The sequence below is a fragment of the Camponotus vicinus genome, unplaced genomic scaffold (genome assembly GCF_025532165.1).
Source record: "Camponotus vicinus isolate PSW18456_S1 unplaced genomic scaffold, iyCamVici1.0 SCAF_14, whole genome shotgun sequence".
Classification (NCBI taxonomy): domain Eukaryota; kingdom Metazoa; phylum Arthropoda; class Insecta; order Hymenoptera; family Formicidae; genus Camponotus; species Camponotus vicinus.
The window spans coordinates 4,582,709-4,597,588 of NW_028141950.1; the positions used below are offsets into that span (position 1 = coordinate 4,582,709).

The 14,880-nt window shown below is 29.5% G+C and overlaps 1 protein-coding gene across 14 annotated transcripts in view; it reads right to left on the reverse strand.

The window, feature by feature from the left end:
- Cnn (phosphodiesterase 4D interacting protein centrosomin) overlaps positions 1–14,880 on the reverse strand; it is a 30,630-nt gene that overhangs the window by 10,497 nt on the left and 5,253 nt on the right. For 5 of the 14 annotated variants that reach the window (XM_083088206.1, XM_083088204.1, XM_083088211.1 and 2 more), the window contains 4 exons: positions 9,564–9,622; positions 1,302–1,573; positions 841–1,003; positions 374–510 (listed from right to left, as the gene is read on the reverse strand). In XM_083088206.1, the coding sequence (XP_082944332.1) occupies positions 374–510; positions 841–1,003; positions 1,302–1,573; positions 9,564–9,622 (631 nt within the window). The other 9 variants (XM_083088208.1, XM_083088210.1, XM_083088207.1 and 6 more) reach the window with 9 other exon arrangements.

Here is a 14,880-nt window from a genome sequence, read left to right on the forward strand (position 1 = left end):
TGTGCATAAAAGAATCTTTAGAGAAATGTTTATATAAAATTTCAAACTAATCATTAATTTATTTTATTCAACAAAACTAATTCAATTAAACTTATTCATCTATTTTTCACAATGTAAAATATTACGTTTTTTTTTAAAAGTAATTTATCTATCTAAAAATGTTATTTACAGAAATATATTTCTTAATAAAGTAATAATTATATGTGACATTAATATTTTGTATCATCAGCAAATAATTTCTTCATTAATTTATAACTATAAATTAATAAAGAATTTTTATATTATGATATATTAAATTTTTCTACGTATAAATAATAAATTTTGCAAAAATGGGGCGTTAATTGTCATTAATATTATTTCTATATGAACATACCTCTGCTTCGAGAGAAGCCACTAGTTCTTCCATCTGTCTCAATTTTTCCGCATTTTTCAACGCCTGTTCTGGAGTGATACCGAATGTTTCTTTGTAATATGTGGATGCATCTAAATCCCCTTCACGCTGTTCTGCTTCTGTAATAGCACAGAAAAATTTATATATAATAGATGCAAAATATAAATGCATATGACAGAAAACAAATTTGTACATATATATTTGTACGTGTACACATATTGCATTATAAAATAAAAATCTTTAAGCATTTTAATAATCATAGTGTAGACGTTAAAGAAGAATATGTAAGCAAGCAAAAAAATATGATATAGAGCGACGAGGTAGTTAATGATGGAATGGTTATTTGTTGAAAGAAAGATTTTTTAGGATCGAATCCGGTAGAATCTCGATATTTATTCTCTGTTCGGGAAAAGCTTATAATAGAATAAATAAAATAAATTGATATTTACCTCTTTCAAGCTTGGCTACTTTTTCTCGCTCTGTTTCAAGTAACTGTTGATATTGCTCTCGAGTCGCTGCTTTTTGCTCCTCATATAATTTAAAAGCTGTAGCTGCTTGATTGAGAAGAACTTGCTTTTCCATTAATTCCTTCCTTAGTTTTTCCAACTCATCCTAAAGATCATCATTTCATCATTGATAAAAAATTCAATAAGTCATTAAAATAATAAAATTTCAATAATTAATGTCACTCCTTTTTCCGAGGTGACAGTTAGGTCCATGCTAGAGCTGTTGTCTAATATCACTTGTCGCAATCTCGTTCGCGATAGCAATCTCAATTAAGAATATTAATAGAATTATTTTACAAAGCACAATCAACTCAGTTATTTATTTTCTTTTCGATCATTCTATTCTAGAGACTATCTATATTTTTACATAAATAAAACTCGATGTTATACGTTGTTATACCAACCTTTAATTCTACGTTCGTCTTGATTATATCTTCATCAGAAGAGCTGATGCCACTTCTTGTAGGATTTTTTTCCTCCAGGAAATAAATTCGCAATTTTAGTTGAAAATTTTCCTTCTTCAAGCTGCTCAACTCGTCCTCGTATTCTTTCATAGTCCTACCATAACCCACTCCACCACCACCACCCCCAGTGCCTCCTCCTCCACTACCTCCCGATCGCGCCATCGTCGCACTGTCCTCGGGAATATTTTCACCATATACTCGCGTGTTTCCACCTGAAACAGATAGCATTCATATTAGCTTAAATATTAGCTTCAAACTCGCTAATTGTTTACAAATATCATATAATAAAATAAATGCGCGCAATTCAATAAATTTTATCATTTAATTTGTCGATAGATATAACGAACTCTTATTTTTAAGGAAAAAGAGAAAAGAGAGAGAAGACACATCATACACATTGTACATTCAATATTATTATAACATTATTCTAGTTCTACGAAAATTAAATAAAAATCAAAGTAAAATAAGATTTGCATTATTACTCGAATGCTTTAATTCATTTACTCTACGATTTATATATTTTTCGATACAAGGGTTAAGTATTAATTAGATAAGTAATGACTTAATTATCAATTATTTATACAATACAAAATATTGCTAAAAAAATTTCTTTTTCTATTTAATTGCATCGGCAACAAGTATCCACGTGTGATATTTTAAAAGAGAGTAACGTGACAAAATCACGTGCAAAACTGACAAGAAGTAATCGTAAGTTCACCGTCAAATTAAATTTTCTTCCTGTCACTCGAATAATCCAATTTCCAAATCTAACCGCATCATTTCCGACACACGCTGATAGAATCTGTATGAATTTTGAACAACCGCGATATGCCGTACGTGCCTCGTTAAACCCGAAATTAATCATCTTGAAATACTCGATTTTCCTCGATTTCGCTCGATGTGTCTCAAATAGAACGATACAAATAAAAGAATATCGTTCAGATACTTTCAACATCTAAATTTTTATAAGAGAATATTCCGCAGACTTTTATATATTATTACAATTATTATACTATATTTTACGATAAAATCCTTTTCCTATAGATACTAATTAATTTAAATATTAATTATTTTCATTATTTATAATTATTATTATATATTATATATTATCTGTATATTACATGTATATTATATATCATGTACCTCTTTACACAAATTTACTTTTAAATTTTATGTACCTATTCTTATAAGACGGTGCAAAAAATTCCTATAAGCATGTCCTATTTTTAGAATAAGTCTTTATAGAAACATATGTCGGATCAATCAATCTATTCTCAGCTTCTCTAGGCAAATGTAAGCAGTGCCAAATCCACCTTGCAAGATCGGACACGGCGCCGTCGTCACACATGCATCTTTAAATTAAATTATTTTAGCGCATCAATGAGCGCCAAAAAGATGCTGTCTCTTATATAATATATAAACATTCCAGAATAATCTGTCGCATATATAAATATTGAACGATATTTTTTCGTTTCACGTTTAAGTTCAATTAAAATTGTAAATTATAAATCATTTATATATCATATTTAATCTCTTTCAATATTATACAACACATTTATTTAATTATAAATCATTTATACATCATATATCATAATTCATTCATGTATTATATTTTCTATGGGAAAATAAGAAAGAGAGAAGAACATTATTATATTTCTATACTTATATATAATGTTTAATATAATATTTAGAATTAATTCAAGACAAATCCAATATGCTTCAAATGGAAAATAATAAATTTGTACTATTTATTCTACTTTCAAAATAATTGATATAATAATTAGATACAAAAGTTTTTATAGATTAGGTAGTTACGAGGATTGGTAAACTAATGGTGATGTAAATGTGTTGTATAATATTGAAAGAATTAATGGTTAGTTCCTTTTCACACTCTTTTTCAAAAGATTCTATTGTAGACTCTTTATAGAGTTATGAGTTAAGGTCATTTGTCACTTGCCAGCAATTACTGACAAACAGAAAGCAAACAATCTCAATGTGCAAATTATTGTGGCGATGTTTATAGAACTTAATCGTATCAATTATTTAATAATCTAATTATAATTATTAAAAATCACAATTGCAAAATCTTATCACTTATCAATACTCAGTACAGTCTTTTTGATCTATTAATTCAATTTTTATTAATTTAATTTAATAATATATACATACATAAGTGGAAGATTGTAAATCTTTAAGAATTTTCTCACTGGATATGTTTTTGATCCCTATGGGCTCGTCTTCGAGGTTTCTCCAGAAGAGAAAAGGACTCGACTGCGACCTACCACATCCCATTCTACGAAGAACGCGTTTTTGAAGTCGCTACATTTTTAAACATCCGTACGAAATCGCGAAAGGGAACACTAAATAAGATACACCGAGCTAAAGAAGACCTCGCACGAGACGCCTGCACAAATATTAACTGCGACACAGAATAACACGTAGTGTCGAGAAGACACGAGGCTATACTTGTGGTTAAAATTATGTTCTAAGCGCGCACGTAACGTTACATATATGCACATATTTTCTAAAGGTCGAATCCACAATTATATCCACAATTTCCGAATAATTGTTTCTTTTTAAAAGATATTATTGCAGGCTCTTTATAGAGAGTTATGAGTTACGGTCGTTTATCACTTGCCAGCAATTGCTGACAAATAGAAAGCAAACAATCTTAATGCAAGTTGTCGTTGAGATGTTTATAAACTAACCATATAACTTAATCGTATCAATTATTTAATATAATCTATTGTTAAAAATAATCTGGTTTCTGAAAAGGATCAAAAATCCTTCTTTTAAGAACGCAAAAAATATCGAATTGCCTTTATAATTGATCAATTCTTAAAGATTTAACATTTCGTCAACAGAACTTTATTATTTATTCTTCTAGTGGATACAAATTGACGACAATACAAACAAACTTTAGCAAGGAACATACATACACACACATAAATTATTATATCCTTGTGAGAGAGATCACAAGATTTATATAATTCCATTAAAAAATAAACAAATAAAATAAAATTCTTGAAAATTATTATTATAAGATTACAAAGAAGTGAATTTTAATTATATATTACACTTTATGTATAAAAGCTTTCATACTTTACTATTAATTGTAATAATATTTTTTAAATCATGATATCTAAAAGACTTCGCTCATAAGTTGAAAATAAAAAAAAGTCAACCTTGCAAACAAATATGTTAAGGTATGCAAAGCGGTTTCAAATACGGTTTATACAGTAAATTTGCGACAAGCCTATTTAAGTAATGCAGAGCTTAGAAATGATGCTACTTAGAAATGATTATTCCCGTGGAACACGAGTGATTCATCTCGCCTAATTAACGATCTACACGTTCTGCATATCCTTCGTACCCAAAATGTCATACTGTCACATGAAATAAATCTATCCGTCACGAAGTCATTCTAGCTATATCACATTTTCTTCTTTCGACACAGTCATCATCAGGGCCATTGTTAGAAATATTAAATTCTTATATTGTCATTAACAGATGAGAAATCACAATCACGTGTTATTGTATATAATCTATATACAAATTAGATAAAAGATAATGAGATATAAAACAAATATTTTTTAGCTAAATTATACTACCTTTATAAAAATACGAGGGGTAAACCGCTGAGGGCATTGCCGTGTACAGATTTGAGGCATTACTGGGCATTGCTTGGGCATTACTTGGGCATTATTAGGTTTTATTGAAGTATTAATGCGTATTATGGACGTTATTAAAGTATTATTAAGTCTTTTCTTCCAAATAATAATTTTAAATTTATTAAAATTTAAATTATTAAATTTTAAAAATTTAGCAGTAATGCCCAGGAATTGGGCATTAATAGGCATTAGTGTACATAATTTTGATCAGCGGTTTACCCCTCGTAAAAATATTAATTATTATTTTTGACATAATCTTTCTCCAACCATGATGAGTGAAAACAATTATCTGTTGGCAATCTTTTCTAGTTTTACATATAATAATAAAATCTCGAATTAAAGTTCTTTAGAATCCAATTGATATTAATTAGAAAAATCAAACTCTTGGAATGCTAAATAAATTTTTAAATGAGATATTATTACATATCCTAAAATACATAATATTATCTTATAATGTTCCTACATTTCGATAAATACACTATATATAAATACAAATATGTATTTACATGGCATCTTTCCAAAAAAATTTATTCTACAACATTGTTCGTTCATGTATCGTGTAGAATAAAACGAAAAAAGAATAAATTTTTGCAAACTTCTTTTCTCCAAAAAGTGAAACACATTTTACGAGAACGAAGACTTCATTATCGGCGCAAAGTTAATGTCGTTGTAACGTTAGGAACGTGAGTTCTCGCTTCTGAACTCTGTCATCGGCGAAGATCATCACTAACACACATCACGTGTCGTAACAGCCGACATGAAGAGCCCGGGAAGCTCAAGAAAGCGAAGAAGAAAAAGACATCGAGACGCGAAAGCTTTGTGCGCGCACCAGAACAAATCTATTTCCTGTCCGATTGCGACTTCGTCCGACGATGTTCTCGTTCTTGCGCGCAATTTTCGGCAGAAATGCAACTGCAATATCGATTCGCGCCAGCGAGGAGACCGCGAAGCAAGCGAGCTCGCGTATTTATAGATGACACATTTAGGCCAGAACGGTTTCAACTATCTTTATTTTGGCAGGTCAGCCTCCGCCTCGCGAGCTCCCACTCATCACTCTCTCCAGATCACCAATCTGGCTAGTCTGACCGACAATTAAAACCTCACCACCGGTCAGAGATGAACGCTGCTCTCAATTTCGCTTCGACAAGAATTTCTGAGAATGAATGCATTACGTCTCTTCACTTTTGTTAGCCAATTATTAGTATTCTCTTAAGCTAGTTATTAGCCATTAGGAAGATACTAATAATTAGCTAACTAATTCTACGACACTACTAATCGCTGGAAATTTAAAAAATAATATAATTACAAAATATCTAATCCAACGATAGAAAAATAATATTTTTCTCGATTTATTTAAATAAAACAATGTCTTATTTTTTAAACAAAATCTTCAAGATCTAAAGAATCAAAAACAAAAAAATTTTTTGCGAATCTTGGAAGCTAATTCTTAAAAATATTTTTTTTAATTAAATTATATATTATATTTTTTATGTTTCTGCGATTCTTTAGATTTTGAAGGTCTTGTTTAAAAAATAACATATTGTTTCATTTAAATAAATTGTTCAAAGTTGTGCTTATTGAACGAGATTTATATCTAATAAAACAATTGGCGCAAAAACAATAGGCGCTTATATAAGTGAATCACCTCCATATATTACTGTCATCCGCGCGCAAAACAGTTTCTTATTAAGCATCTTTGAACTTTGAATGTATGGCACTTGCCTCGGATAGAGCATGCAAGACTGAAGATGAAATTTTAGCTCACTCGTGTGTCTCTGGGTAACAAGAAGCTAGCTAATAATTCTTGTGATTTGGATTAGAAACAAAAAATTTCGCCATTTATTTCGGGAGCCCGACTGGTAGACCGCGATTCCATCTAGTACTCCTAACACACAGATCTAGTACTCCTAACTACACATTTGCTTATTAGTATAATATAATTATATAATGCAAAATTAATTTTGTTTCAGTCAAAAAAAATAATTATGTATTCTTCTTTGACGTATTGAAAGTGTAATTTCTGGAATAAGCATTTGCAGCAAATACATTAAATTAAAAAATTCGATATATAAAATATTAGAAAATTCGTACAAAGTATGACATCTTTTAGAATATAAAATAAAAAATTAGAAAAAATCATTGGAAAGAATATTTCAATTTGAGATTATTTCCAGTGATTAAACATTTCGATCTTTTAATACTATTTAATACTATTTGTAGATATGTATCGCAACTTAAATCATTTGTATTATTGTTATAAAATATATGAAATTATTCTCAAATGATGCTGGGAATGAAGTTGAGAGCCGTCAAAGCTACTTGATCCAACCGTCTAGCATCATTTAAAACAAAGTTTGATGGTTCCTAAGAATCCTCTTAATGCTAACACATATTTTCAATCTTCTACATTCATAAACTTCAGAAATAACATTTGTACTTCTTATATAAATTGTAGAATACAACAAAAAATATAAAATTTTTTATAAATTATTAAATTATATTAAATATTCCATAATGAAAAATTGTTCACGCATAATATATAAATATAAAAATGAGTGTAAACAATTTTCTTAAATTATATAAATATAAAAAAATGCAACAATCTCTACGAAATAAACTGCAAATAAATAACGAAATTATATTTCTTTTGTGTTACAAAAATAAATACGCGTTATTACTGCGTCGTTGGTGCGGCTCCCCTACTCTATCGACAAACGAGCTTCTGGACCCCCGAAATAAATGCTCGCTTCCTGTAATACGAGATCGCGGCAGACACTTTTCAGACGATACAAACAATCCTGACCGGATTAGAAGGCGCGGCACTAACGTTAATTGCGTCCACCCTCTATACGCTATTTCGTTTGCGATGTGTGACCAACCTACCCATGACCTTGACCATTTTACCACTTTAGACCCCATCGAGAATCTGAATCAAAGTGCGGATGTGTCCCAATTGCCATTCAAACGTTGCTAAATCGATGACGTGGATGGCGAGTGGTGAAATTTGGATCAGACAGTCATGGCACTCTTTTGTATATTTAAATCTGGAAAAATTCAAACTAAATTTTGGACCGATCTATCAATCTTCGTATGCAAAATTTTTCAAGATATAATTTTTCGTTCATTTTAAACAATTTTCAAGGATATTCTTGCAATTTCAAAAATGCGCAAGATATTTTTTTCGTGTCATCTATTAATAAAAGTTTCCGAAATCCTCTTGGATTAGATTCGCGAACGAGATAACGGAAGCGTAAAAGTTGGCAGACGTATTACGATGGTCCAGCGCAGACGCAGGACCTATACTCGTCGACGACGCTCGGCGTCGTCTCGCTAGAGTAAAACCACGAGCAAGAAAGTTCGTTGGCCCCACGAGCGGCCTCAGAGATACAATTAGGCGTCACGTACGTTTTCTCGTACTACTAATCAAGTACCTCCGTGTAATAAAGTCGCACAATCGACTGCAACGACGCAGATAACAGCGGAAAATGAAGATCGTGTGAATGGGAGTAACGAGCCACGTGCCGGTCCTCCTACGCGTTTTCGCGACCTCTAAAAGTGCATACATAAGAAACGAACAACAAATGCAAATGTTAGCTGCTAGGATCGAAAAAATATACACGTCATCGTGAATATGAAATTAATTTCCAACATAAATAACTAAATAAAACATTCTCTCTTTTACTAAACTTTAATTAGACTTTTTTTATAAAAATATTCATTCTCAATTGACAAGATGTCTCATTTTAAAAACAAGAGTAATAGTGCGAAAGATAATTTTCCACCAGGATTCATCATCTCGTACCATCAAAAAACAAAAATACGTCTGATACTCTTGTACAGATATAAATATCTCTAAAGATAGATTAATTTTTATATCAATTGCGATAAAAAACGATGATCAACTAGAAACAGCATAACTGATACAGCTAACAGCATCACAGTTGCGTGTTGCAGTCCTACAGCTGTAATTGAAATAGAAGCGATAGGGGGTTCAATTACTTAAGGGAAATAACCAATAAACGTGGGCACGCACAAGGGAAAGGTTACTATATCGAGCCACCTTATTAGAGTTTGCAATATCGATGACGACTTATTCGAGTGGCGACTCGATCCATCGAGATATCTGCCAATACAAGATGTAATCGTCGCTACACAAGGTCGTAAATACGAGTAATCGTTCGCAACATATGATCTTCCGCCTCGCCTTCGCTTTTATAGAGCGTAAAATTATATCCGGCCATTCTTAGGAACGACTTCCCTGGCAAAAGAAATATTAATTGTACTATATACGTATCATTGAAAAGAAATTCGAGAAAAAATGAAAGATTTAAAATAACTTAAATTTTCCTTAACAAATTCTTAATTATTTTTCCTGCCTATTTATTTGTAGCATTTATTCGAAAATTAAGTTGTAATTTTAAATTATCATTTAATCTTAAATATTAATATATGATTCATATACATTATATAGCTGCTATTACTAATTAGTGTGGTAGGAAACCACATGTAAGTAACCAATATAATTACTCACCATTTGTCAATGGCATAGTTTGACTCATTGTGATGTCCTGCAATGGCATATTATTGGTACTGCAACAAAGTAAAATTTAAAAATTAATTATAATATTAATAGACTGTTAATATAAGATAATTTTAAAATTTCGATCATGAGATAAATAAATCTTATTATATTAATTAAATTATAAAATATTTTGTTAATGTTTAAAGAGAAAAATAATAACAAATGATGAATGTGAGTAGTTGTTCGAAATACAATTAAAAATTTATGAAGGTATGTGGCGGGAAATAGCCAGGACAAAATTAGATAAAACGTTCGAAAAGAATCAAAGAAACGTCGAATGTTCTATTTTCAGGAATCCAATGGCATGTTTCAAACCAAAAAATATAACACAATGCCAACTTTGACACGTGAGCTGGCAATGATTTACAGGAATACAACGAATGTAAAGTTATGTGTGTATACTTGCCAATATCATAAATAGCACATCATCACTATAATTTTTTTTTCCTGAAAATCGTATTCGAAATAAAAATTATAATAAAAATTCGTCTAGGCTCTAATAATTGTAATTAGCAATCAATAACGGATAAGTCTTAATCTTTTTCATAGTTTACGTGATTTCAAAATATATTTGAATTATATAATTATATTAAATTTATATATATATATATATTAATTGTAACAATCATTTTTTAATGGAATTTTTCCGTAAATCTATTTTTTAAATATTAAATTTAAAAAAATATATAATTAATAATTAACATTATATTATAATAATAAATAATTAATATAATATCACTGTAATATATTTTTTTGTAATTAATATTTATTACTTGATTGCCACAAGAAATATATATATATTTATTTATTTGTTTCTCGTGGCAATTGATACACATAATAAATATTAATTTTATCAATAATGCGAAACTCGATATTATTATAATAAATAATATAATTCATAAGAAATACTTCAATTGCAAATACAAAATACAAAATGCTTCTACCGAAATTTTCTACCGAAATTATTGCTTATGCAACAATTTTGATTTGATTTAAACATCTAAATAACAAGCCATTTTCGTAATAGTCGCAGAATCGAGTCCATTATACGAAATTAATCGTTTATGCAGAATTTATTCCGTCCGGGTCGAAACTCTGCTTAGAAGTCATTACTGATGTAGTTTAAGGGAGCGCTCGCTATATGTATGAGAGTTCACATACACAGGTTTACATATTAATTCGCTGCGTGGCCGAGCTGTCTCAGGCAATGAGAAAGAGACGAAGAGATTTCCAGTAAAGTTTTATTTAGATTTCACGCAAATCCTATTCCGGTTCCTCCTCCATGGGACGCTGCAACGCGAAATGAGTAATTAATTTGCGCCTCTGTTTTATGCTATTCCGTACGAGTCATGCCGCAATTTCGACGAGTTCTAAGTCGATGCGCGACGATCTTCCAGAAAGATATACGAGATATTCTAAAACTATCTTTTTTGGATATCCTATAAAGAAAATTAAGGAGAAGATGACGACTGAATTACTGAAAACTAAGAATTTTGAATTATAGCTCTCAAACAAGTGTAATATGAAATTCTTCCTTCAAGTCAACAAAAAAGTAGAAATTATAGAAAAATTATAAATTATAGAGATTTTAGAAAAATTTTCTATAATTATAAAACGGAAAATAAAAGCATTTTTAGTATTAAAAGTTAATAAAATAGAAATTGCTTAAAACTTGTTAGAAATCTTTATTAAGAAAAATCGATTCTCCAAATTATTTAAAGAAAAATTATATTCCAATTATTCCATAAGAATTTTATTGTAAGAGCAATATTTTATTTTACTGTAAGTTTGTAATCTCTAAATAAAATGTTATTCGCGTAAACAGCAAGGAACAAATTCAGATAGCAACTTATAATAATATAGGTGTGGAACGTAAGTAAGCACACATGGTGAACGGTGACTCAGAATCCACAAATGATTCATGTATATTCGACAATTTTGAAAAAGTTTATGGTATTATTCAAAGTTACTAAATATTATTTAAATTTATGAATTAAAAGGATCAAACTTTGTTGAATAAATAAATGTCAAAATTTTTCCAGAAAAATGCTGAAAATACGCGATTTCTTTTCTTTAGTAGCTTTATGGCAAACTTTTTAATCTTGAAAGATAACACAGTTATACAACCTATCTTCAGATGATTCAAGTCTGATCTGGGATATCTCATAACTCTTGGATAACTCTTGGATGTTATTCAAATATGTACAGAAAGAATCATAATCGAAAAAAAAGTATACTATTCATAAAAAATAATAAAATAATTTTTCTAGTAATAAAAGTTTTCCAGTTACCCTAATATAAAAAACTAAATAAAATACATATCAAGCGTAAAATAATAGATAGTGCAAATGCAAATAATTTAGAATTATTTTCCATGATAATTTTATTTTTAAATTTTAATTCTAATAGTGCAATGGGACCCCAAGTATTTTTTATTTTAAATAAAAAAGTTCTTAGCAATTTTTTATAAAGTTAATTATCGATTAAAACATTAACAGCGTTATTTAAATATGAATTTGCACATTAATTAAGTAACATCTGTAGATTCTTAATAATAACCTTAACCTTGACCTACGCAAAAATTTATACAGCTCCTCAGGAATCAAAATGGTATCCAGGAACATAGATTCTTTCGCATAATATATCTATCTGAATCTCGTAAGCTAGAAATAGACACGCCATGGAAGACATTCGCAAATCATAACCCGTGGAATCTCTATGTAAAGAGTATCGTGTTTCATAGTAAAGACGATTTTCTACAAGAAATATACGGTCGTAACATAAAAGCAACAAAATGTATATTCTCCTGAAGTAAAATGTGTGTCCTAGACTTAAAATGTTTAAAAAGTCTTGTATATTTTTATCAAAATATAAATATTGCAAATCAAATTAAATACGAGCGATAAATGCAAGTATAACATACGCAATTGATTAATTTAATTAAATTGATTGAAAAATGCTGTATTATTATTATTAATTCATGCTGTATTATTATTTCATATATGTAGATGTGCACAAATAAAAATGTATAAATTATATACAATATCGATTATTATTATTGCATTAACACTTTTGAACAGATTGCAATATTAAGAAATTAATTTGCACATGGTATGCTCGCAAAAGTCGCTGTAGCGGTCTACAATCTTCAGTTATAATTAGAAAACATATGGCAGACATAAAGAAGGCTAATGCTATAATTTCATATATTATCGTTACATAAGGATTCGAATATACATTTTGTACAAATGGAACATGTGTCTAACGTCGTTTGTAATTCGAGCTCACATTACTTTCTTCGAAAATCAAAATCATTTTATGCACGAAAAAGTAATATTATTGTACATATTAAAATTCAATAAAACGTCATTTAATTGTTTTTAAAATTAGTCCTAATACTGAAGAAAATTAAACGATAAAATATATAATAAAATAATAAAATATATAAGAAAATAGAAAGTAAAGTAAAAAGTAAAATATACAGTAAAATTTTCAAAAGAACAGAGAAATTTTACTGTACAAGAACAGAGAACTCGAGAATATTTCTCTCTTCTTTCTCTTTGATTTGAAACATTATAAATACTAAATTATACTTTAGAAAGTGCATTTGCAACCGTGATAATATAAACAGCCAACAAAATATAAATTGACAAAAAAATCGCAAGCGAGTAACAGTGCGAATGTAAGTAGAAAAACATGATTATCGAACGACGTAATGTCCGAGCTATCTGGCCTGTAAAATAAGAAACGAATCGGTTTTGCACGCCGCGGAATTTCTCAGGAAAACAAAGCATTAATTACCCAAGTGAGTGCCAAGCTCGAGAATAGTCCGATCTTCTTCGGACCTTTCTTATCGTTAAACGATCATAAAGACGACGGATCGTCCGCCAACAATAGCTCCGCCAGCAATTTAACCGAACAAATAAGAGCATATACTACGTAGGACGTTTCGGGGGTCTACCGTCATTCCGTTCATTTATGAGTTCCTTGCTCCGGAATTCTTTATGGTTACTTGCTGTAAGTAATTCCTCTTTTCTCGCGAAAATCATTTATACAAATTCTTTAATAAATAATTTAATAATTAAATCTCAAGTTAAAATTGTATACAAATAACATAACACATTTATTCAAAATTACCTGAAGAATATTATCCATTTACGTATAATGTTTTTCAGTTAAAGAAATAAAAATATATAATTTTTATATAGTTTTATTTTATTAAAATTGAAACCTTTTGCTACCGAAGCTTTCAATCAATGATACATAATTAAATTCTGTAAAATTGATTCAAGACTTTGATCTATTTCTGATTCAATATTTATATATAATTTAAAATCTTCTGTTCTCTTCCCTCTTTTTAATGCACTCAATTTTTTTAATTACTTGACAGATATCTAATCTATTATTTTATAGATGGATATTTAAATTATTTTTAATGACATTTATCACAAAAAGTCCAAACTGTGACCTATTAAATGATTAGTCCTGACATTTTGACAGATTAATAATTGAGTTCAACGTGCTCGAACTGCAAATATAGGAAAGACACGTGCAGGAGCGTCGGCTTTTCGGCTTTATTCCTATACATCTGACACTGTTATATTAAGCGCTACCCTTATGCCAGGTTTAACCAATCCCGATACGGACTTCTCAGAATCTTACGTCGAGGATGCGCGTGTCGGACAACGTTAAAGGGCCCCAAAGACGAATGCAAGATGCGCATTATGCGATAACGTGGCATTAAACGCGAGTTTGTATGTACATTTAACTCGTCATGACTACGCATGATATAATATGATTCATTTACATGTATGTCGTATGATATGTTGCGAGGTGATTCAACTTCATAGATGATTTTACATTATTTCCAAAGATTGAAATAATTTTCCATCTGTTGAAGTTTAATTTTAAGATGATTCTTTCATATTTTCTTGCTATTTATTGTTATTAGAATTGTAATTATATTACAGTAAACATTTATATATTCTTTTATCAAATTTTAAACGAATATAATTTCAAAATTTTGCATATTTTTTGAATTGTTTTAATTGATAACAATGAAATTAATATTTGCAATAAAAATAAAAATTAAGAGTTAGGAGAAAATATATTTTCGCGATATATTAAAAATATTTAAAACATAATAACATATTATTCAAGAAATGACTAGCAGTCTATAATATTTTATTAAATATAATTCAAACAAAGAACACATATCGTTGTTTGTAAGTTCGAGATATAAGGAGGCACTCTGATGAAGGGGGCA